This window comes from Spermophilus citellus (assembly GCF_964194105.1).
Source record: "Spermophilus citellus genome assembly, chromosome: 8".
Classification (NCBI taxonomy): Eukaryota; Metazoa; Chordata; class Mammalia; order Rodentia; family Sciuridae; genus Spermophilus; species Spermophilus citellus.
The window spans coordinates 38,086,427-38,110,130 of record NC_138189.1 but is presented as its reverse complement, the minus strand read 5'-3'; the positions used below and the strand labels follow the sequence as shown (position 1 = coordinate 38,110,130).

At 34.6% G+C, this 23,704-nt stretch overlaps 1 protein-coding gene across 1 annotated transcript in view; it reads right to left on the bottom strand.

The window, feature by feature from the left end:
- The window catches only part of GABRB1 (gamma-aminobutyric acid type A receptor subunit beta1), a gene marked incomplete at its 3' end in the record, with an annotated part of 379,047 nt that overhangs the window by 73,268 nt on the left and 282,075 nt on the right, over positions 1-23,704 (bottom strand). The window contains exon 5 of the mRNA XM_081304484.1: positions 14,530-14,612. Within this exon, the coding sequence (XP_081160610.1) occupies positions 14,530-14,612 (83 nt within the window). The remainder of the gene's footprint in view (positions 1-14,529; positions 14,613-23,704) is intronic.

Here is a 23,704-nt window from a genome sequence, read left to right as displayed (position 1 = left end):
TTGACTCCAATAGACACTTAATCCGTCAGACACGATATCCCAATCATTTGCCCTCATTTTGACTGTCATCCCCGTTATAACTGTTTTCTGGACTGGTTTAAATTTCATGACTATGCATTCTAAGCACCCTATTTTCAAAACTCTCATTTCCTTTTCCCCATCCTCTGTCCTAACACTTTTGTGGAAAAACAACTCTGGATTAATCTACCATTCTACTTTCTCCAAAACTGAAGCCATCTAAGTAAACATGGCTGAAGAAAAATAGAAACATATAAGTGATTAATTTGTCCTCAGTGCTACTGACAAACACAGGGCACTCTCAGCCTACTCCTTTTCCTGCCCTTCTAGATTACTTTGTCTCATTGTCTTTCTTCCACATCCCTAGTATTTCCTCCCCTATTCTCCTTTCTTGATTCCTTGATGTGATCATCTAGATTTTTGCTTCATTGAAGTGTAGAATAAAGTAGAAGGAAATTTTCACAATATCCTGCCATCACAGCCTTTGCTATTTATATCTATCACTACTAGCCATATTCATATTATCATATTTGTTGTGTTGATTGTTATTCATATTTAGCTGGAACAAAAGATAGATTTTTAAATATTTCTTTCTTTCTTTCTTTCTCTCTCTCTCTCTCTCTTTTTTTTTTTTTTTTTTTGGTATTGGGGATTGAACTCACGAGCACTCAACCACTGAGCCACATCCCCAGCGCTATTTTGTATTTTATTTAGAGACAAGGTCTCACTGAATTGCTTAGAACCTTGCTTTTGCTGAGGCTGGCTTTGAACTCACTATCCTCCTGTCTCAGCCTCCAGAGCTACTGGGATTACAGGTGTGGGCCACCCCTCCTGGTCTAGATTTTTAAATATTTGTTAAGTGTTAAATTCTTTTCAAAGTAAAACTTTCTCAGGAGTTATCATTATGATATAGTGTCACAATTTCCAAAGGATACTTTTATTTTTGAACTTCATGAAACAAAGGAAAAAACTTAACTTTCTTATAACTATAAATACTAGTCAGGAAACTGAAAATTTAGCAGTCAGGCTTGATTCTTTTATTATGCAACTATATTAACCGTTTGAAGTAAACAATCAGAAGGACAAAAGGGAGAATATCATTTTGCATTTCTTGGATGGGGTGCAAGGTGGGAGAACGCTTTTGAGTGTATCTAATCTAAAATCACAAGACAATTAGGTAACATATCTTTCCTCTAAAAGAATGATGTATTATTTTGGCATGTATCCCATGGGAAAAAATCAAAGAGGTTTTTGTTTAGATAAAGACAGCAACAGTAAGAACAGGGCAGTATGTGTTGAAATGCTTATAACTCAGTAACTGGATGCTGAGTGAATTCTCATCACCCCTGCAGTCAGGATAGGGGAAGGGGATGAGGGAGGTATATACTCAGGAACTGTATGATGTCAGAGACCCTGAAGCTGACCACCCATGAGACGGCTATTACCAGTCTCTAGTAAAGAGATTAGATTGCTTAAATGAGAATGATAAGAGGAAAACACCCCGAGTTGTGAAAATAGGCAAAATCTACCAGAAATGGACATTTTTCTCTGGACATATTACAGAGAAAGGTGCCTTCATTGCCCACCCAGGAAGATACTTCAGAAAGTAGAGCTTCAGTTTGTGATGAGGATCACAGTGCAGCTTCAATTTGCTTTTGCTTCATATGAGGCAAGAGCTTTAGCACATCATGAGAAATGTTTACAATTATGACTCTGAGTCTCCAAAAAGGGCAAATCATCCTCAGAATTCTCTATTGAAAAAGATTTACATCAACAATGATTAAAATAATGTCTGAAAAATTGCACTCTTTGGAATGATTCGTTGAATTCCAGGCCTCTAGATAGCCGAACTACCACCTTCTCCTCCTTCCATTTAAAACCCCTATTTGAGGGCTGGGATTGTGGCTCAGTGGCAGAGCATTTGCCTCGCACATATGAGGCACTGGGTTAGATCCTCAGCAATACATAAAAATAAATAAATAAATAAAATAAAGGTGTTGTGTCCACTACAACTAAAAAAATTAAAATTAAAAAACAAAACTCTATTTGTAGGTGGGTGTGGTGGCACATGCCTATAATCCCATCCACTCAGAGGCTGAGGCAGGAGGATCTCCAGTTCAAACCCAGCTTCAGCAATTTAGTGAGGCCCTAAGCAACTTAGTGAGACAATGTTGCTAACAAAATATAAAAAAAAAAGAGCTGGGGATGTGGCTTGGTGGTTAAGCAGCCCTGCATTCAATCTCTGGTAAGGAAAAAAAAAATCTATTTGAAGGAAAAGTCAAATAGAGAGTCTATTATTTTTTATTTATTAAAATTAAGTACTTCCTACATTATAAAACATTCACCCAATTATTATTATTATTATTATTATTATTATTATTTTTGCTACCAGTGATTGAACTCAAAGGTGCTTAACCACTACACCACATCCTCAGCCCTTATTATTTTTATTTTGAAACAGGGTCTTGTTAAGTTGCTGAGGGCCTCTCTAAATTGCTAAGACCAGCTTTCAACTTGGGATCATCCTGCCTGTAGCCTCCTGAGCTTCTGGGATTACTGGTGTGTGCCACCTCACCTGGCTCAAAAATTATTTTTACTGTACTAAAAGTACTACCAACAGGGGTGGGGTTGTACCTCAGTTGGTAGAGCATTTATCTTCTAAAAAAATATTTTTAAAAAAGATACTACCAATATATTACATTTCTGAGAATCCTCCAAAATGCAAAAGTGAGCCATAAATATTACATACCCAAGGAACTTAGCAAATCTGAGTTGATCAGAAGATTTCAGTGTTTGGGAATTATTCAGGTCACCAGAAAATGGCTTTTCTGTCTCAATTAATTTAAAACTCAAATTCTCTTGATTCCATTGCTGAGCAAACAGTATGACAAAGGCTTTTAGCTAATTATTTAAGCCACAGTAGGGAGCAAAGAGGCTGGGTAAGTAGATTAAGGAGCATAGGTGAGACCCTGAACTTCACCCTGAGTAGAGATTTTTTTCCCCTGATTCTTACAACTTAAATTGTGTTCTATAAATCAACAACATCATCATCATCTGAATTGTGCTCAAAATACAAATCATCGGGCCTCTACTAGGTTCACTGAACCAGAATCTGCATTTTTACCAGCTCTTCCTCTGAGCGTGGTGTTTGACAAGTATTGCAAGGAGCTGCCAGACAGGGATGGCGTCTGTGCTGAGAGCTCTAAGATGAGAACATCCAGCAGTTGGCTCTATCCAGCAGAAAAAACTTTTTTTTTTTTTTTTTTTTTTTTTGCCTGAATAGTACATCTACATAATATGAGTACTGAGAGCACAATCAGTTTGGAATCAAGGTAGTCTTGCAGCAGAAGCTCTGGGAGAAATCTTCCTTTCTACACAATCAAGTGAGAACAGTCAATGCCTACGTGGTGAGGAGGCATGAGGATTAACAAAGAAGTTGTTCTTATCTTATTTTTTATGGTTGAAAGAAATAGACTGTGCTTGATTGCAGTTTGAAATACTATTCTTGAAAGGCCTATTGCTGCATATTTACTCAAGTGTAAATTTTAGCCAGTTCTTTTTTTTTTCTCTGATAGAGAATGTTACTAACATGGCACATGCCCATGGCTTTCTCTCCTGAGAATGTAATTCACCCTCCCATAGCATCATTATATAAATTTATGTCTCATTGATCAAATTTATATTAACATCTCTCTCTCTCTTACAAACACACACACACACACACACACACACCTTCATTTAAAATACAGTAGTAGCCTGTAATAGCTTCTTATTACGTGGATTGAATATTCACTTGAAGCACAGAATCCAAGGTGTGGCAAGGTCCATCACATCTATTTCAAGGCATGCACTTTTGAATAAGGAAAATTGTAAGCATCTCTTGGAGTGCCTAAGTAAAGAATAGTTTAACATTTCTCTTTTGATCATTTCCATGATTTTTTCCTTTGAAAATCATGCTATTTTCTGCTCTTTGTTGTACTTTCTTCTCTTATTTCTACGGTTCCATTCTGCTTCCCATTTAGAGAACTGGGTCTACTAGAGGAGGTTAAAAAGAGAGAGGAGCAAAAAAATCAGAGCATAGAGGCCTTAAAACAGTGACTTTCAAACTTGGCTGCTTACTGAAATTACCTGGGAAGCATGAAATGCTCACACCAGGACCCATCTTCCACAAATTCTGATACTATCAGTCTGTAGTGAAGTGATGGGTTCAATTATTTTTAAAACTCCTTTTTAACATTTTTGATCTTAAGAATAAAGCAATTTAACTGTGGACATTGACATCAAAGTGAAAACTAAAGTATTTACATGGTTTCATGGTTCCCATGTAGATATCGTTGACAGAACATTTCAAGTCAAGACCCCTCATGAGAATATGTCCATTTCTATGGCTATAGATATTCATGTGTGACCACTCTGAGCAATGAATGATTTTAAAACAACAGGAACATCGCAGTTGTCAGACTCCCCAGCATTACACTGATTTGGGAAGAGTATCTGTAGCTATGTAGAAGAGAAATAATCTCTGATCACTGTGTGATCTGGTAAAATAAGGGATGTTCTTAAAATATATCATTATTCAATTTATGTGGCCAGAATGTCATAAGATAAAAGCCATTTTAAGAACTGAACTGGGATGAGTTCAACTGAGAGAAGGACCGATTAAAATTTGCTTTGTTCTCAGGTATTTGCTTTGTGCCTTGATAGAACCTAAAACCCACCCAGCTCAGATAGTGGTGAAGCTAGAGGAAAGGAACTCATGAGAATGGTATGCAGAAGCAGTTTTATTAAGCAGCTATAATATAAGGGCTAAATCTTAGACTCACAGGTCAGACTGCCAGAGTTCAAGTCCCACTCTGACTACCACAATTTTGTGACTACCTTGTTGCTTTGATTTCCTTTTTGTGAGGAGAATTCAGTGGGAAATTTTTGTAAGGCACCTGCCCTATAAATATATAATTATTTTTATCATCAAGCTATTATTATCATCAAGTTTGGATCCCAAATGAATAAAAGCTGGTAGTTTAGCAAAGATGTCTTGTTCTAGAAGATCAGAGTTTCACTATAAAATACCTTTAATTATGTGATTAATACCTACAACTTTTAAATAAAATAATAAACCTTATTTTATACTTCCTTTCAGGAAGTTAGTAGCAAGATGGTTATGTACCAAAAATATCAAGAAGAAACTTCTAGAACCTTAAATCCGTTAATTAGAGATATCTTTACCAGTTTATTATCCATGCATGGAAAATAAATTGTCTATAGGGTATAGAAGTGAGCAGCTATAAGGCTAACTTTGCAGTAAGATTGATTGCAAAACTAATTTTCATAAAAGGAACTCCATTCTCCCACTGGCTTTTATTTTATAACTTAAAAAAGATCAGAGACTTTGTAGAGGGAGTACTTCTTCACAGTTTCAAAGAAGCAGGCTGGAAAAAGGAATAAATTAATTCAGAAAACATTCTCTTCCTCCCTACACCCACCCCTCTGGCTCATCAAAAAGCTACAGGCACTAAAATTCATTAACATTTCTATGAACATAAATTTGAAATATTCATTTTCATTAAGTAGTCTACTGAATATGGCAAAATCAAATTTATCTAAGGAGATATCCAATGCTGCTAATTTCCTTGACAATGGGGACATAAAGCAAGGGAAGCCATGAATCATTCATGAAATTCAATTTACTTCTGTTATTTTTGGTGGTTAGCAACCATGAATGGAAAGTGTGCAGCATGTTGTAGATGCTATTTTTAAATTATTTCAGATCAGAATTAATGATCTGGCAGGCAGCAATAAAGTAAGAATGGTTCAAAGTCTTTTGCTAGTAATTGTCCTATATTTTCATATTTTTGTGAGTATTTATATGTTCATGTATTCATAACTTTTTTCTATATTCAACGTTCCTTTATAAATCAGAATCATTTGAGAACCAACATTTTAGGCAGACAAAGTAATTTGCTAGTGATGTAACTAAATTGAATGAACTCCAAGAGTTTTTTGGGTGCTGAAAGAAACCTTGAAGGTTATAAAATTAAACTGGTCTCTCGCTGAGGTAACACTTCCAATTAATTGGCGTATCCCAATAGGAAGGGAAGTTCTTTCTTAAGCGGGGACACATTTCTTGAATGGGCGCTGCTACTCATTTAAAATCATTTCTCTTACATTCTAAATCCACCTTCCTGAAACTTGTGCCCACTGTCTGGTTGCTGCTGAATCCCCAGTACTTGCTTACACAGAGAACCATGGGGTTACCCCTTAAGACACATTAGCAGAACTGAACTAAACGTGTTCAAATCCAATGCTCTCGGTGTGATGGTTCATTGTGCATGTCAACTTGACTGGGCCACAAGGTAACTGGAATATTTGGTCAAACATTATTCTGGGTATTTCTGTGGGATTGTTTTGGATGACATTTGGTTGCCAGCTTAACTTGATGGACCTCATCCAACTAAGTGAAGGTCTGAATAGAGAAAAAGACTGGTGCTCCTCTATATAAGAGAGAATTCCTCCTGCCTATGTTCAAATTGGAACTTCTGCATTTTTAGGGCAGTTGGACTCAAATTGAAACACTGGCTTTTCCTGGGACTTGAGTTTGGTGAGCTTTGGACTGGAATTACCTCATCAGCTATAATTGGTCTGAAGTCTTTGGACTGAGACTCAAACTATACCATGGACTCTTCAGTTTGTTGATTCACCTTATGGATCTTGGGATTTGTCAGTCTCCAAAATTGCATGAGCCACTCACAATCTTTCTTTCTCCACATCCCCCCACCCCAGTCCCACTTATTGGCTATAGGGTTCTTAGGGTTCTGCTACCCTGGAGAACCTGTACTAATGCACTGAACATCTCCAAACATAAGGTTTCTCTTTTATATAATAGTGGTTAAAATATTCAAAAATTGAAGTTCTGACTCCTAAATTTTCCTTCCCAGATATCTCCATTTCTTCCCTCTGTGTAAACTTATCTTACATGGCCTTAGATACTGGATACAGTTCTTCAGATGTGGCCATATAAGAGCAGGCTTACAGACGTATTCTTATCTTCTGTCTGGACACTGTATTTACTGTGATTTTATTTCCAGGTGCTATTATAGCACATTACATAATAAAATGTATTATTTCAATTCTGTAAACCTTACTGTTGGAAGCTGTGTGTGAATTATGAGTTTGTTTGAGCCATCATAAGGCAGGGAGGTTGCTTTTCTGGGAACTCCTGGGTAAAATTCAATAAAAGCCCAGATCATGCTGGCGCCCTGCCTTAGCTCACAGCCCTAAGTTCAAATGTAGCCACTTGGCGTAACCTGCCAAACTCCAGACAACTTGTTTTCACCATTTCATCCTGTTTTCCTGAAGAAGCTTCTCACTGATTCCCTTTGATATGTTTCATTATCAATAAAGCATTTGAGGGCTTTTCCCTTAGTGCAGATCAGACCCATCAGGTCTCTTCCACCTGTCAATGCTCGCACTTTGAATAATATATTTCTCATCTTTTGTGTTTATTTCTTAATATTAATTTTCAGAGTTTTTATTTCCAGTAGGCCCATACCTCCAATGGTTACCTATTCCCTCCCCATGCAGGCGGCGATGGAGACTTTACAATTTTCTACATTTAGGCGAAGCTGTTTTTTTAAGGCAGATACATTGTTTTTATCACCTGCTATTTTTATGGACAAGAAAACAATTATATTTTGAAAATAATCATAAATGACTACTACTTGAAATTCTGTATATATGTTGAGACTACTAAAATGTTTAAATTAAAAGATGACAATATTATGAGTCTAAGAGACAGATTGGTTGGATGGTTCATTAAATTTAATACATTAAGACAATGCCTACATTGAAAGTCATCAAATTATTTTTACAAGAAACAAGTATAAAAATAACAGATTTCACTGAATTTTGTCTTTGATAACTTGGTTCAAGTTCAGGTAGAAAACACATAGATAATTAATGACTTATGATAAAGCAAAAATAATTCATAGTGTTTCAAGATGTTTATCAGTCTACCGAGATCCCTAAAGTAATTAAAATGCTAGGTTTTTCTCTATCTGGCTCTTGGTTGACACATTTACTTGAGTTTTGAGATACTCTTAAAGCATGAATATAAACTTGTATATTTGAAAGTGTATTTTTATTGCAAGTAAAAACTCTGTACTTTAAATATTATCTGAAAAGCTAAAACTATGCTCATCTTCTAAAATTCACAAGAGTGGAAAAAATTTGGAGCTAAGAAATTTAACATACATTCATGCCACAAATACTTATAATCAGATGCTAGGCTAGGATTTAAGTATTGGGCAGTGAACAAAGCAATAATCCCTTCCCTCCCAGAGCTTATAATCTATAGGGGAAGAAGCAGTAAATATGGAAAAAAAGCCCCACAAAGTACGAAGTGTTACATGAACATCCTAGTCCATTGGGCTGCTATACAAAATGCCATCAACTGGATAGCTTACAAACAACAGGCATATACTTTTCACAGTTCTGAAGGCTGAGAAGTCCAAGCAAAGTACAGTAGCTGGCAAGGGCCCAATTTCTCTTTCACATGTGGTATCTTCTGGTTATGTAGTAGAAGGGAAAAGGCAGCTCTCTATGGCCTCTTTTATAAGAGCAATAACCCCATTAATAAAACATCCACCCAAAGTACCAGCTTCTTATCATATCACACTAGTATGTTTCAACATACAGATTTTGAAGGACACAATCATAGATCATGAATCCCAAATAAATAGGGCACATAGAAACAGTAACTAGGGCTACCTAACCAGACTTGAGTGACCAGGAAAGCTTCTGAAGAATGAGCTGGGAAACGCCTAAATGATTAAATTGGGAAAAAGCATCCTGACCTGAAGCAATGGAAGCAACAAGATGGTAATATCATGAGGTAAGAACTGAATTTGTGAGCCAGGCTGGGTGGTGCATGCCTATAATCCCAGTGACTCAGGAGGCTGAGTCAGGAAGATCACAAATTTGAGGCCAGTCTTGGCAATTACTTAGTGCCTCAGTAATTTAGTGAAATCTTGTCTCTGGAGGTTCCAAAAAAAAAGGCATGGGGATTCAGTGGTAAAGTACTATGGGGGATGGGGCAGAGAGAGAGAGAGAGAGAGAGAGAGAGAACACAAACATGAGAGTACTAAATCTACAAGAAAGAAAGGAGTCCTTGGTGTTGAAGTTCAGTGTAATTTTTAAAAAGTGGGGGAGAATGACTACAGATGAGATTGAAGATATTGAGGTAAATCACAAAAGCTTAAAAGTGAAATTAAGAAGCCTGGACAGTTTTCTCGGTGAAATGAGAAGGCTGAATCTTTTTAAATATAGCAGGGATATGATCCAATTGGCATGTTATGGAGGACACTCTGGTATCCAGGTAGAGATTGGGTTGGAGGAAGTCAAGAGTGAAAGCATGAGGACCAATAAAGAGATGATAAAGAGACTGCCACAATGATCCCGATGTGAAGTCATGGCAGTGTGGTGTGCACTGGTGGCAGCAGTGTCGTGGAGAAATGGAAGGTCTTGTTAAATATATCACAGGTACTTGACAATGGATTGGAGGAAAGGATTGTGAATGAGAGGGAGGTGTGAGTAATTAGTCCTCAGACTCTGATTGGGTGGAGATTAAGGAGACTAGATAAGAAGAAACTTATTTGGGAAGGTAAAACCTAGAATTAAATTTTGAACAAATTAAGATGCCTATAAATCATCAAAATAGATATACTAGGAAAAGGGCTACATACATCCTCTAAGTCCAGGACTTAGAGGAGATTTGAGCTGGGAGATTAAAAATTTGAGAGTCACTGGAACAAAGATGGAAAGAAAGCAGGCCCTTTGTGATCTTCTGGGAAATGTTATACTAGAGGTGGGAGATAGGTAGGTTTGTTCCAAATTGCAGTAAATTGAGAGGAAGTTGAGGCAATAGACAACAGACATAAATCATTCTTTCAAGTGGTTTGGAAAAAAAGAAAGGAGGGGCATTAAGGGAGGTTCAGGGATAGTTTTATGATGAGAAGTGTTTTCAGCTTGTTCATAGGCTATGAAAAAAGATAAGTAGAAAGGGCAAGATTGGGAATCTGAGATAATTAGGGGTGAGATAATTGGGTTCAGATTATCCCTTTTCAGAGGAAGAAGAAAGAAATGATATCCTGATCACTGAGGGCAGGAATAGTCTATGAAAAGAATTGAAATGCAAGGGTTAGTTAAATCAGCTTGGTGAACAAGGAGGTTTAGAAGAAGATGAATGAGAACACAGATTTCAAACTTGAACTGGCTGAGGGTAGTGAGAGGTTCACACCTGCCTGCTGAAAATGAGCAGGTAAAATTAGAGTAAAGATTTTCCTCAATTTGTGCAGCAGAAAATGGAAAAAGACACCTTATTCCTCCAAGATTGTTGTCCTAGGCCCTGTCCACATCTCCATGAGGCCTGTGGTTATCCAACATTCCCATGATAGCTTTATTGATTTCAAATTCCAAATCTTCTTTATACAAAATTCTTTGATTGATTTTTCTATATGCCATTAACTCATTTTATAGCATCCCAGGGCTATGAAGCTATTAATCTGCTCCCAGTTCAAGTAAATTTTCAATTTAACAAGGGTTTATGGCCTTTCCAATTTTCCTTGATTATATGACATTAAAGATAAGCAAAACATCTTTAATTTGTCTCAAAGGACCCATTGAAGGAAAACATTTCCCCAGCCTTGGATGGGAAGAGCATACAAACTAGTATATTTTGTAATATAGGCAAAATTTCCACTCCACTGGTCACAAAAAAAGTGTAATTGGTTCAATCTTGTATCAGTGGAATGTCTACTTTATCATTCTTATTTCTCAACCAGCACTAAAGCCTCTGATTTGTAATTGCTTTTAAGCTCAGTCGTACTTTTGGTACATTGTCAACTCAGGGAAAGCTGTTCCAAATGACACCTTTCTTTGTGAAATGTTAAAATGGATGAACAAGCAATTCAGTATTTATTAATACTTAGCACTATGTTGTGTACTTAGGTACTTAGGGAAGAAACAAATAAAGCTCACGTGGACTCCATAACATTGACAATGTTGCTTAAAGCTGTTTCTTTATATTGGTTTACCTGTTGTTAAGAAGGCATATAAGGCTTTTTTTAAGAGAAACGGCAGTGGAGTCAATGCCTGCTTGCTTTCTGAGTCAATAGCTCCCTTCTTTCTGCAGCTATACTTATTTGACCCTTGACCTTAAATTTAAGATTCTGCTTCCTATTTTGGGGTCTATTTTGACTTTTGTCAGGAGTAATTTGGGGAAGTACAGACCAGTCCTTAGTGTTACCAACTTAGCTGAGAGTGTTTCCAATTCCAGGTACTGAGGCTATGTCCCTTGCTCATGTGTTGATTGCAGGACTCTGTGATGGAGAGTAGAGCACTTGGGTTTGAATTCCCAAGCTACCACTATCCTTGCCCTGTGGTGGCCTGGGTAAGTTATTTTATCTTTCAGAATTTCAGATCCATCCTTTCTCAAATCATGAAATTCATATGGAAAAACAAAAGACCCAGAATAGCAAAAGCAATTCTAAGCAGGAAGTGTGAATCTGGAGGTATAGCGATACCAGAGGTCAAACTGTACTACAAAGCAATAGTAACTTTTTTTTTTTTTAAACTGAGGTTTTATATGATGATTTGCTTCAGTTCGGCAAATTGAAGGCAGATCCATGTTTTCTTCCCCTCCTCCTGAAGTTTCTGCTTTCATAAAATCTTCATTACACAAATTCTTTCAGGCATGGGTTTCTGCTTTGCTTTATGTAAGCCTATCTAGGGACTGGTGTTCTATGACCTGCTGCAGGATTAACTCGATCTAGCATCTGTATGCACTCAGGCATCTTAGCTGACTTTAGAATCCCAGTGATTATGCTCCTTCCTCTGTCTATGTAACTGATTGCATTTTACCAAATGCCTTAATGATTGTCATATTCCTGGGTCTGACACCAAGTTTTATGATTATTTTGTACTATTTGACTGTCTGGCCTTCTTCAATTCTTGCTCCATGAAAATTTTGTTTAATTTTTATTTCATTTATATATTTGGTTTTGGTCATATATGATAAGTGAACCTAAAAGTCATCTATTTTCTAATATGAATAAAAAATTTCTTCCATTAAATTTTGGTAAAAATCCACCAGTGAAATCATCAAGGCTTGGTGATTTTCTTTTTAATAAGGTGATTACTTATGGATTCAGTTTCTTTAGTAAATATGGGGTGTTCAGATTATCTTTGTGTATGTGTGACCTTTAGTAGTTTTTTTTTCAAAGATATTTGCTCATTTCAAGCATTGTGTAGAGGCTCAGTAGCAGAGTGGTTGCTTAGCATGCACAAAGACTTGGATTCAATCTCCAGTATTGCAAAAACAGAAAAATAAGCTTTCTCCCTCTGGAAAAAAAAAAAAAAGAAAGAAATTTGCTAACTTGGAAAAAAATGTTAACCTATAACAGTAGGAAAACTCAATATTTGTTATAAATAAAATAAGAAATTTGGGAGAAAATGCTGATAATTTCAATATTTGTAATTTTAAACATAGAATCAATTTAAGTACATATCAAAGTTCATTGTTTCTTGAAGTAAATGAAAGCCATAGATCTTAGAATTTTAAGTCCCAATTCTATATGGCAGAAGCCAAAGTAAAAAAAAAGAAAAAAATCACAAGTCAATGGAAGAGCAGAAGGACAGAAGAACCTACATGCCCAAGGAACCTGTGGTTTATCCGTCTTTTGTATCACAGTTACAAAAGTAAAAGCTTAATTGCTGAACTACAGATCTGCTTTATTTATAAAATATCATTAGCCATCAGTTAATGAATGATTTTATGGTTTGAATTTGATCATCTTTGGCATTTAAACCCCAAATCACCATTGATACTCTCATTATTAACACCTTTCTGTATTCACGGCCTTCTTTATGTAGTGAGCTTTAAAGGTAGACTATTAATTAAATAATAGTTCGTGAATTTTCTTGTTTACTCCAGAGATAATAGAACAATCTCTATGTCTAAATTTAGAGCTATTTCTATAGAAATATCTTCATTTCTATATGTTTTCTTTTATGAAACTGGAAAATTAAAGGTGTTGCTCAATATTTAGTCACATTTTAGGGAAACACATTTGTTTTCAATAAGACCGTAGGGTCAATTGGATTTTTTTTCCCGTTTTCCCTTGCCTTCTTGATGTTTAGATTTAGAAAGAATTTAATGGTCTAAATACGCCATCTGTTTCTCACATCACATTAAAGTAATATAGTAATAGCCTGAATTTTCTATTGCAACTTTCTGCACCTCTCAGAACAAAGAAGTGGTCTATCTCTAGTATTCACAATTAGAGGGCTCAAATGCCTATAGGTTGATGGCTAAGAAATAATGCTAAGACTGTCAAACAGGATTAAATCTTGGCAATTAAAATATCCATATTATTGGGAAATTGATCAATAAAAAACAGTCCTAGAAGACAATCCAAAATCTTGACCTCAAAAATAGTAAGTTTTTGACCCAAGTATAATCCTCATAAGGTATCATTTATCATCTTATTTGTTTCATAAATAAAGAGGTCTTTTGCATCAGACTCTATCACAAACTTTTTGGAAAAGACAATTTACAACCCTTTACAACTTAAAACATTTGCACAGAGTCTTCATTTGAAATGTCTTCCTCTATTATTAATGCAGCTTGGCTATTGGAAAGCTGTGGAAGAAATTCCACTCTTAAGAAGGAAAAAGCATGAGTTTATAAATTATTATTATTTTTTTGTTTCTTAAGTATTAGTTTTTATTATAGATCATGCACACATGATAAATACATATAAATATGTATAAAATACATATAAATACATATAACCACCTCCTCCAAGATCACACATTCAGTATAATCATATCAATCAAATTCCATTTGAATAGCTGTGGTCCAGTGGAAGATACCATGTATAGTAAAATAAGAAGGTCTTTAAAATTAGAAGAGAGGTGGGTTTGAATATTATTTCCAATAAGTATTAACTTTGTGGTCCCAGACAATTTACTTTACCCTATTTGAAGCTCGTTTGTAAGGTGGGGATAAGAATGTAGCCCTCATGGGTTTGCTATCAGGATCAAATAAGGTAATGCAAGTAAAATGGTAAGAGCTGGACACATGGTAGGATCTCAGTAAATGGTAGCCATTATTTTGTGTTAATTGACTTACTCATTATTGGATATTACTTGGAGTATAATATCACCAGAAACTTGGAAATGTTTTGTAGAAATTTTCCTTACTATGCCACTTGATTTATATAGCTCTTGAGCTAAAATAAGTGGACTTTCCCTAGGTGTCCAAAACATAATGTCATTGATACTACCGTTGAACCACAAATATAAGGGAAAATATCCTAGACTCTAAATCCCTCAAAAAGTTGGCAGAAGTTTGCAGCTAAAAACATTCTAGCCCCAGTGAACTCAGTGAAAGATTGAATTAAATTGGGTCAAGCAAACATCTCTTTTTCTCATTCCCTTGTGCAAGTAACTCACAACTTTCAATCTCCAGGGTGCAGTTTTGTTCATCCAGAGGGTATCTTCGAAGATCCATCATACATGCGGCAGTAGTTGTGATCCTGCCAGGGTAAGAGAGGAAAAAGACATCAGAAAAGTGCTAATATTTCCTCCACAGCCTTCCCAGTCCCCAATCATGTTTACCAAGTGGCAGAAACAAAGCGCAAAACGTTTGTGAGGTCATAAGAGACTACTGTGAACAATTATACATCAACAAATTGGGTAGCCTAGATGGATAAATAGCAATGAATTAATTCATAGAAATATATACACTGCCAAGGCTGTTTCAAGAAGAAATAAAGTTTGAACATTACAAGGAGATTAAATTAGTAATCAAAACCTTCAAGAAAGAAAAGCCCAGAACCAGATGGCCTCATGGGTGAGTGTTTTATCATACATTCAAATAAGAATTAATAGAAGAGGGAACTCTTCAACACTCATTTTTTAACATATTTTAATTGGTGCTTTATAGTTGTACATAATGGTGGGATTTGTGGTTACTTATTGATACATGCACAATAACAATATATGTAACAATATAATTTGACCAATATCATTTCCCAGTATTTCCCTCTTTTCTTTCCTCCTCTCCCTGGTCCCTAAGTTTGATTTATTTCACTTAGTTCTATCCATTTTTCCTGCCTATGACATAATTCCGTTCGTCTTCATGTGTATATATACCACATTTTATTCATTATATACCAATTATATACCAATATATACCACATTTTCTTATCCACTCAACCATCAATGAACACCTAGACTGGTTCCATAGTTTGGCTATTGTGAATTGTGCTGCTATAAACACAGGTATACATGTATCACTAAGTATGATTCCTTTAATTCTTTAGGATAAATCATGTGCTGGTTCCATTCCTAGTCTTTTGGGAAACCTCCACACTGATTTCCATAGTGGTTGTACTCATTTATACACCTCAACAGTATAAAAGTGTTCCTTTTTCTCCTTATTCTCTCTAGAATTTATTATTATTTGTATTCTTGATAACTACCATTCTCACTAGATTGAAATAAAATCTCAGCACAGTTTTGATTTGCAGTTCCCTGATTAGTAATAATGTTGAAGATTTTTCCATATATTTGTTGGCTATTTGTATTTTTTCTTCCAAGAAGTGTCTGTTTAGTTCATTTGCCCCTTTATTAATTTTTTTGGTATAAATCTTTTTTATATATTCTAGATTATTAACCCTGTGTCAGAAAAGTAGCTAGCAAAAATTTTTCCCCCATTCTGTAGATCCTCTCTTCATATTCTTAATTATTTTATTTGCTATATTGAAGCTTTTTAATTTGATGTCATCCCATTTATTAACTCTTGGCATTACTTCCTGAGCTTTAGGGGTACTACTGAGAAAGTCATTGCCCGTGACTTGTATACTGGAGTGTTGACCCTATGTTTTCTTCTAGAAATTGTGTAGTTTCTGGTCTAATTCCTAAGTCTTTGTTCCATAACTTTTGTGCAGGGTGAGATAGGGTCTAGTCTCATTCTTTTATGTACAAATAACCAGTTTTCCTAGCACTATTGGTTTACAAGGATATCTTTTTTTTGAGTGTATGTTTTTAGCACCTTTGTTAAGGATCAGATGACTGTAGAAGTGTGGTTTGTACATTTGGTGCCATTGCTCTATGTGTGTGTTTTAATGCCTGTGCCATGCAATTTTTGTTATTATAGCTCTGTAGAATAATTTTAAGTAATGTATTGTGATATCTCCAGCATTGTTTTTTTTTTGTTTGTTTATTTTTTGGCTTAGAATTGCTTTTGCTATTCTGGATCTTTTATTCTTACAAATAAATTTTAGAGATGTTTCTTCTTGTTCTGTGAAGAATGTCATTGATATTCTGATAGGGATTACATTGAATCTGCAAATCACTTTTGGTATTTTGGTAGTATGGCAATTTTAACAATCTTAATTCTGCCTAACCAAGAACATGAGCAGTCTTTCCATCTTCTAAAGGTCTTCTTCAATTTCTTTCTTCAATGTTCTGTAGTTTTCATTGGAGAAGTCTTTCACCTCCTTGGCTAGATTTATTCCTAGGTATTTTATTTTATTTCTTTTTTGAGGTTATTGTGAATGGAATTGTTGTCCTAATTTCTTTCTCTGTAGATTCATTATTGGGAATAGCAAAACTATTGATTTTTGTATGCTGATGCTTTTTGTATGTTGATTTTTTAATGTGCTATTTTGCTGAATTTGTTTATTAGTGCTAGTAGTCTTTTGAATCTTCTAAGTATAGGATCATATCATCCATAAAGAGTAATAATTTGACTTCTTCCTTTTCTATTTTTCCTCTTTTATTTCCTTCTCTTACCTAATGACTCTTGGAAGAATTTCTAGTATTATATTGAGTAGGAGTGGTGAGAGTGTACATCCTTGTCTTGTTTCAGATTTTAAAGGAAATGCTTTCAGTTCTTCCCTATTCACTATGATGTTGGCTTCGGGTTTGTCATATATAGTCTTTACAATGTTGAGGTAAGTTTCTTCTATCCCCATTTCTTTAGTGCTTTTTTTTATCATGAGTGGGTGCTGGATTTTGTTGAAGATTTACTCTGCATCCATTGCGATGATTATGCGATTTTATAATTAATTCTATTTATGTGATGGATTACATTTACTGATTTGTGTATGCTAAACTGTCTTTGCATTCCTGAGAAAAACCAATTGGTCACCATGTCCAATCTTCTTAAGATTTTCTGCGTCTTATTTCTTCAGGGATATTTTCTATAGTTTTCTTTCCTTGATGTGTCTTTATCTGGTTTCTAAGACTTATTTTATGAGGCCAGCATCACCCTGATTCCAAAGTTAGGCAAATAGAATACAAGGAAAAGCAACAATGACAACAACAGAAAGCAAAACAAAACAACACCCCTACCCCGCCCAATAACCCACTAAAGGCCAATATCCTTGATGAATAGATACACAAACCTTAATACATTACTGAAAAGCTGAACTCAAGAGCATATTAAAAGGATTGTACACTGACCAAGTGGAATTTTATTCCTAGGATGCACATATGGATACAAAGCAATCAGCAGAAGCTGAGGTAAAAACAAAAAAACAGAAGCCAATGGAAAAGAGGTTAAGGGAAAAATCAATTAACATGATACATCCTATTAACAAAATAAATGTTGGTTAACCATCTCAGTAGATGCAGAGAAATGGAAAGCTTTTCCTATAAGATCTGGAACAAGGCAAGGACACCCAACCTCACTGGTAGTCACAGTCAGAGCAATCAGGCAAGAAAAGGAAATCAGACATCCAAATCAGAAGGAATAAGTATAACTATCAGTTTGCAGATGGCATGATCATATCCATAGAAAACCCTGAAGACTCTACCAAAAAATTGTTGGAATTAGCAAGTGAATTCAGTAAATTTTCAGGATACAAAATCAATATGAAAAAATCAGTGGTGTTTCTCCACATCAACAACTAAATCTCTGAAAGGGAAATTAAGAAAACTTGTACATTTACCTTAGCAATAACAAAGTGTTTAGGAATTGACTTAACCAAAGAGAAGGAAAACCTCTACATTGCAAATAATAAAATATTAATGAAGGAAATTTAAAAAGACAAGCAAATGGGAAGACATCCCATATCATAGACTTAGAAGAATTAATATTGTCAAAAATGTCTATCTCACCCAAAACAATTTCTAGGTTCAATGCAATTTCTATCAAAATCCAATTGCATTTTTGTACAAAAATAAATAGAAGAAAAAATCCTAAAATTATTATAGAATCAAAAAAGACCCCAAATGAGTGAAGGAATTTTGAACAAGATCGAAGTTGTTGTACTTTATATTCTTATCAACAGTGTACAAAGCTTTTCTTTTCACTATATCCTAAACAAAATTTAACTTTTTTTCTTTTTTGTAATAATCATCTTAACAAGAATGAGATAATATCTCATTATGGTTTTGATAAATTAGAAATGTTGAGGACCTTTTTCATATGCTTGTTGACCATCTTTATATTTTCTTTTAAGAAATGTCTATTTAAGTCCTTGGCCCAGTTTATTTGTATTTTGGCATTGAGTTATATGAGTTTTTAAAATATTTTGAGTATTAAACTCTTATAATATATAAAGTTTGCAGGTATTTTCTCCCATTCCATAGGTTGCCTTTACATTTTACTGATATAATTTTTATTATATTGAGATAAGTTCCTTTTATTCATATTTTGTTGAGAGGCTTCATCATAAAGAGATATCAAATTTTGTCAAATGATTTTTTTTCTGCATCTTTTGAGATCATCACATAGCTTCTGTCTTTCATTCCATTAATGTGGTATATCGCAATGCTTAATTTGTGTATGTTGAACCAATCTGGCATCCTAGGAATAAATTCATAGTGTAGGATTATTTTAATATGCAGTTGAATTTAGTTTGTTAGTACTTTATTGAAAATTATATCACATTCATAATTAATGTAATTAATTCACTATCCATTAATAACCATATGTTAATGATACCAAGATAAAGCTGTGTAAAAAAATCTTGTGATTAAAGATTTTGAAGATAGCCAGATTGGGTTGAGGCTTAGCTTTTTTTCCTCACTTATGTTGTGTTCTTGTGTGGTTAAATTATATCCAGGAGGCTCAGTGTCTTCATCAATCAAACACCTACTACTTAGGATTGCTCTCTGGATTAAGAGTTGATGTGTGCAAAGCTCTTAGCCTAGTGCCCTGTACTTAGTAGAGGTTCCCTAAATGATGGCCATTATTACAATTATTATTATCTCATGGCACTTTATGTGTTTACTAGTATACTTGCAATGTCTCTGCCAATATTTGCAGAATTAATGAATAGGAAGAATCTATATTATGCACCAAAGCTTACCTTTCTCTCCTGCCATAACATAATACAACAACAATGAAACCAGCTTCCTGTGATTTATGATGTCTCACATTCCCTACTATTAGAGAGATCTCTTAGATTAATATCTGAGGCCCTAGTCCACTTATGTTCAGCAGGTAGTTCATAATCAGGGAAGAAACACTGTCTTAGAATCAGAGTCTACACAATATTTGTCAGTTCCTGTAGAGCTGATACACTTATGCAAAACTCTGGGATCTTGACTGTAGATATCCTACCTCAACTTCCATTATCTCCCCATTTTCTCTTACTTGAGATGGTTTCCTGGTGTGTAGAGTCTGAAAATAACTGAAATTCATATGGTTCATACACTCTTTACAAAGTTTTGATACCACTGTGGAATTAAAATAGTATTTTTTTTAAATTAAGTGAGCCTCCCCTACAAAATGTAATAATAATTTAAAGAATTCAAAAGATCAAAATTTAATAACTAGTTTTATTTCTACCTTAATTCTCAGCAGTTACTTCTGAAATTTTCTAGAAATACTTTATGGGAATAGAAGCATAGTTATGTCTTCTATTTTTATGAGTGGGAGTTCACTCTGAAATAATGATATAGTGTAGTAAATACATATAAATCAGTATAATAGTTTATCATTATGAAGTATTATGTGCCTTATATATTTGTATGTGCTGTAATTTCACGTGGCTGGTAGCACAGTAGGTTTGTTTATAGCGGCATCACCATAAACATGTGAGCAAGGTGTTGTGATCATTGGCTATGATGTTAGAACCACTTCAATTCACTAAGCAATAGGGAGTTTCCAGCTCCTATGTAATCTCATGGAATCACTATCATGTGTCTGATCCCTCACTGACAAAACTTTATGTGGCACATAGCATATAAACACCACATATACATATGCATATTCTTTAATTATACATCAGAGCCATTGCAGTTTTGAGGCTGCCAAGGTGAGTTATTGATGTGGTCATTTATTTTAACTCAATAGAAAGATAGGTAACTTTTTAAAGACATTATTAGGAAAAACCTTAGTCTTTTCCAATTTTTCTTTGACTTTCTTTACCAAATAAAAGTTCACATTTGTACATTACTTTTGAATTCTTTCTTAGGCAAGACATTGGTCAATTTAATTGAATTTATTTGAGTGTTAGGTGGGAACACAGGAGTTTTTAAAGTTAAAATTTTTTCTCAAAGTGTTTTGCAAAAAATTTGAAGACTAATTGCATTCCAGAATTTACACATAAATGGATTTAACCGTATTGCTTCCTTTTTCCTGTTCCCATGAACATATGGGTTGCTTAATTCAAATTTATTCACTTAACAATAAATACATCAAAAATATCATTTGTTGTCTGAAAATGAAGTTCTACAATATAACTTTTATAGTTGGTATAGTATTTCAACACTTTAGATGAAATGACACAATAAATATTTTAAAATACTTTTAAAATTTTCTGTCTACTATATTCTTTTTTTTTAATGGCTCTTGATGGGTAAAGGAATTGTGAGAATGTAAACATTCCCTGGGAATTACTAATGTGTGGCTAACCCTATGATCCTGTGATTATATAATGTTTCTAGATCAGGGATAAGTTTGCTTTAATAGAGGACACTGACAGTATCCACATTTTAAATTTTTATGCTAGGGCTGGAGTTTGATACTGGAATTAGCGTATGGAGGCCAGAAATGTCACTAAAAATCACATAACACACAGGAGAGTCCCCAAGAACAAAAAGTTATCTCTTCTAAACTATCAATGGTGCTGAAGTTAAGAAACCCTACTACAATGGTGCTTTTCAAACATTTTTCCTCTGTGGAATCCTTTAATAAAATTAAACTTTATAGGCAACCTCAATATACAAAGTACAAATGAAAAAAACATATTTGTTGATATAAAATTACCTTAGAAATTCAAATGTTGTATCTATTTCAGTGGGCACACAAATTTGAAAGTCAGGACTATTTATATTAAATACTATGGTCTTTCCTATTAGCACCAATTTATTTTTGTGTGTTTTATTTTATTTACATATTGTTGATAAAATCCTAACAAATTGTAAAGGACTTACTTGCTTTTAACAATCTTATATGACCAAAAATGGGCTACCCTGAATTGAGGAAAACAACAACAATGAAAAAAACAAAAACAAAAACAAAAAATAGTAAGAATTCCAACACTTGTGCCAAGGAACCACCTTACCATCAATGAATCTTTATACATAGTTCAAGGGCATTCATGGGTGATTGGCACTTAATGACAGATTAGAAGGAAGCTTTACTTGGTGCTCCATATACCATAAGTTAACCTGATAGCAAAGTTAATATTATATTGGTTCTGAATGTACTACTGTGTGCATAGGGATTATTAAAATATGTATGCTTTCTATTTTAGTCTAATTATAATATTTTAAAATGAAATTAAAATCAGGTATTTGTAGAACCATTAAAGAGCTTTATGGATCATTGAGGATATTATTTGTGTCCCTTTGGTCAGCATATGCCACTTAATTTACATTTTCAGACACACACATGTCATCTGGTTATTTAACTACTTCATATCAAAATAAGGACATGCATTAAAATCTTATACTGAATCACTGGTTCACAAGTTGGAGGCTCTGGAGTTTTAATAAAGCAATTTGCACAGTTAAAAAAGCATTATCAAGAAGATAAACAAGTAAATATCTCATATATATGGTTATTATAGTTATGAGTAAATTAAAAACTCCAAAATTATAAAAAAACATAATTACTGTTGTAATCTATTATATTACATATATATGGTTATTATAGTTATGAGTAAATTAAAAACTCCAAAATTATAAAAAAACATAATTACTGTTGTAATCTATTATGATCAATCCACTCAGCAATCAATAGGTATAAGCCATACAATTGATTATCACTATGGGAAGCTTTACATTTTACCAAAGGTTGGCCACAACTTGTTATTTTTCCAACCTTTTTTGCCTTGGTATTGTCTGTTTCCAAATCCCATTAGGATAACAAAGAGAGTTGGGGAATCACACAACTCAGCAAGGGAAGGACTCCAGAGCTCCAAGAACTTGAGAAATGAGTTTCTTGGGATCTGTCTGTTCCAAATTTCCAATGCCCAAGAAGATTTCACTGGACTAATGTAGGTGCAAACACTCCCAAGATTATTTATCAAGGGTTGGAGGAAAGCTACAAAAATACAAATACAGTCACCAGATAACCATCAGGGTCTCTGAGAAGGAAGAGATCACTGAGACTCAGAGACCCTTATACAAGCAAGTACTCATAAATCTGTGTTTGAATTTATACAACAAAGAGTTGGACTCTGATGATTTCAGAGTTTGGTATTTCTAGATTTTTTTAATGCTGTGGTTAATTGAGTTGTGTGCATGAGCTCTTTGTAGGAAAAAAATTGCTCAGCAAGAATTCTCAGATCATCAACAAAAGGAAGGATGTTCCTAGATAGGGTTCTATTTGGCTCTTCTCTCTTCTGGGTGAGAAGGAAAAACTGCAACATGATTGCTTCTTGTGTTTCTAGTTGTTCTCTTTTCCTAATATGATTGCCCAGCAGTGTTATTCACCTTGATAATTAATTACCACATCTACACAGGAATGTACTCACGGCGTTGATGCAGGCTGATATCATCAATCTTTTGTAGAGTTAAAGGTGCCAAAGATCATGAAATTGGATGGGTTGAGAGTTTTAAGACTGAATTATTTTTTTAACTGTTTCTAACTTTTTACACTCATGGTATTCATTCCATGTGTGCGAAAATATGATTATGGGAAGATAGCAAATTCAAGTAAACTATGTTACAGGCAAAAGCATTAAGTAACTGTTATAAAAACAGCTTTCTCAGAGGTAGATTCACTACAATATAGCATTCATCCTTCTTCTTTCAAAAACATTTAGAGTGGCTTACGTTATAATCCAATTTATTGACATTTCAAAGGTTAAGTCAGAACAGTATAATGGGCTGTTAGTTAGATCCGTGGTCCTATGATACTTTGGAATGAACAGAAATAATGTTGTTGTAGCATTCATTTATTAAGTTTTGTGCTGCATGGTTACTGACCTTAAGAGTCACTGTAGTCGCAAATCATATATATTTAATGTCTGAAGGCAACATGATTCCCATTGCTGACAAAACACAATCCAGGAATCCTAGCTCAAATGAAGTTTACTCAGTGGCTAGGAGGCTGAGACAGGAGAATCGTGAGTTCAAAGCCAGTCTCAGCAGTAGTGAGGTGTTAGACAACTCAGTGAGACCTTGTCTCTAAATAAAATACAAAACAGGGGTGGGGATA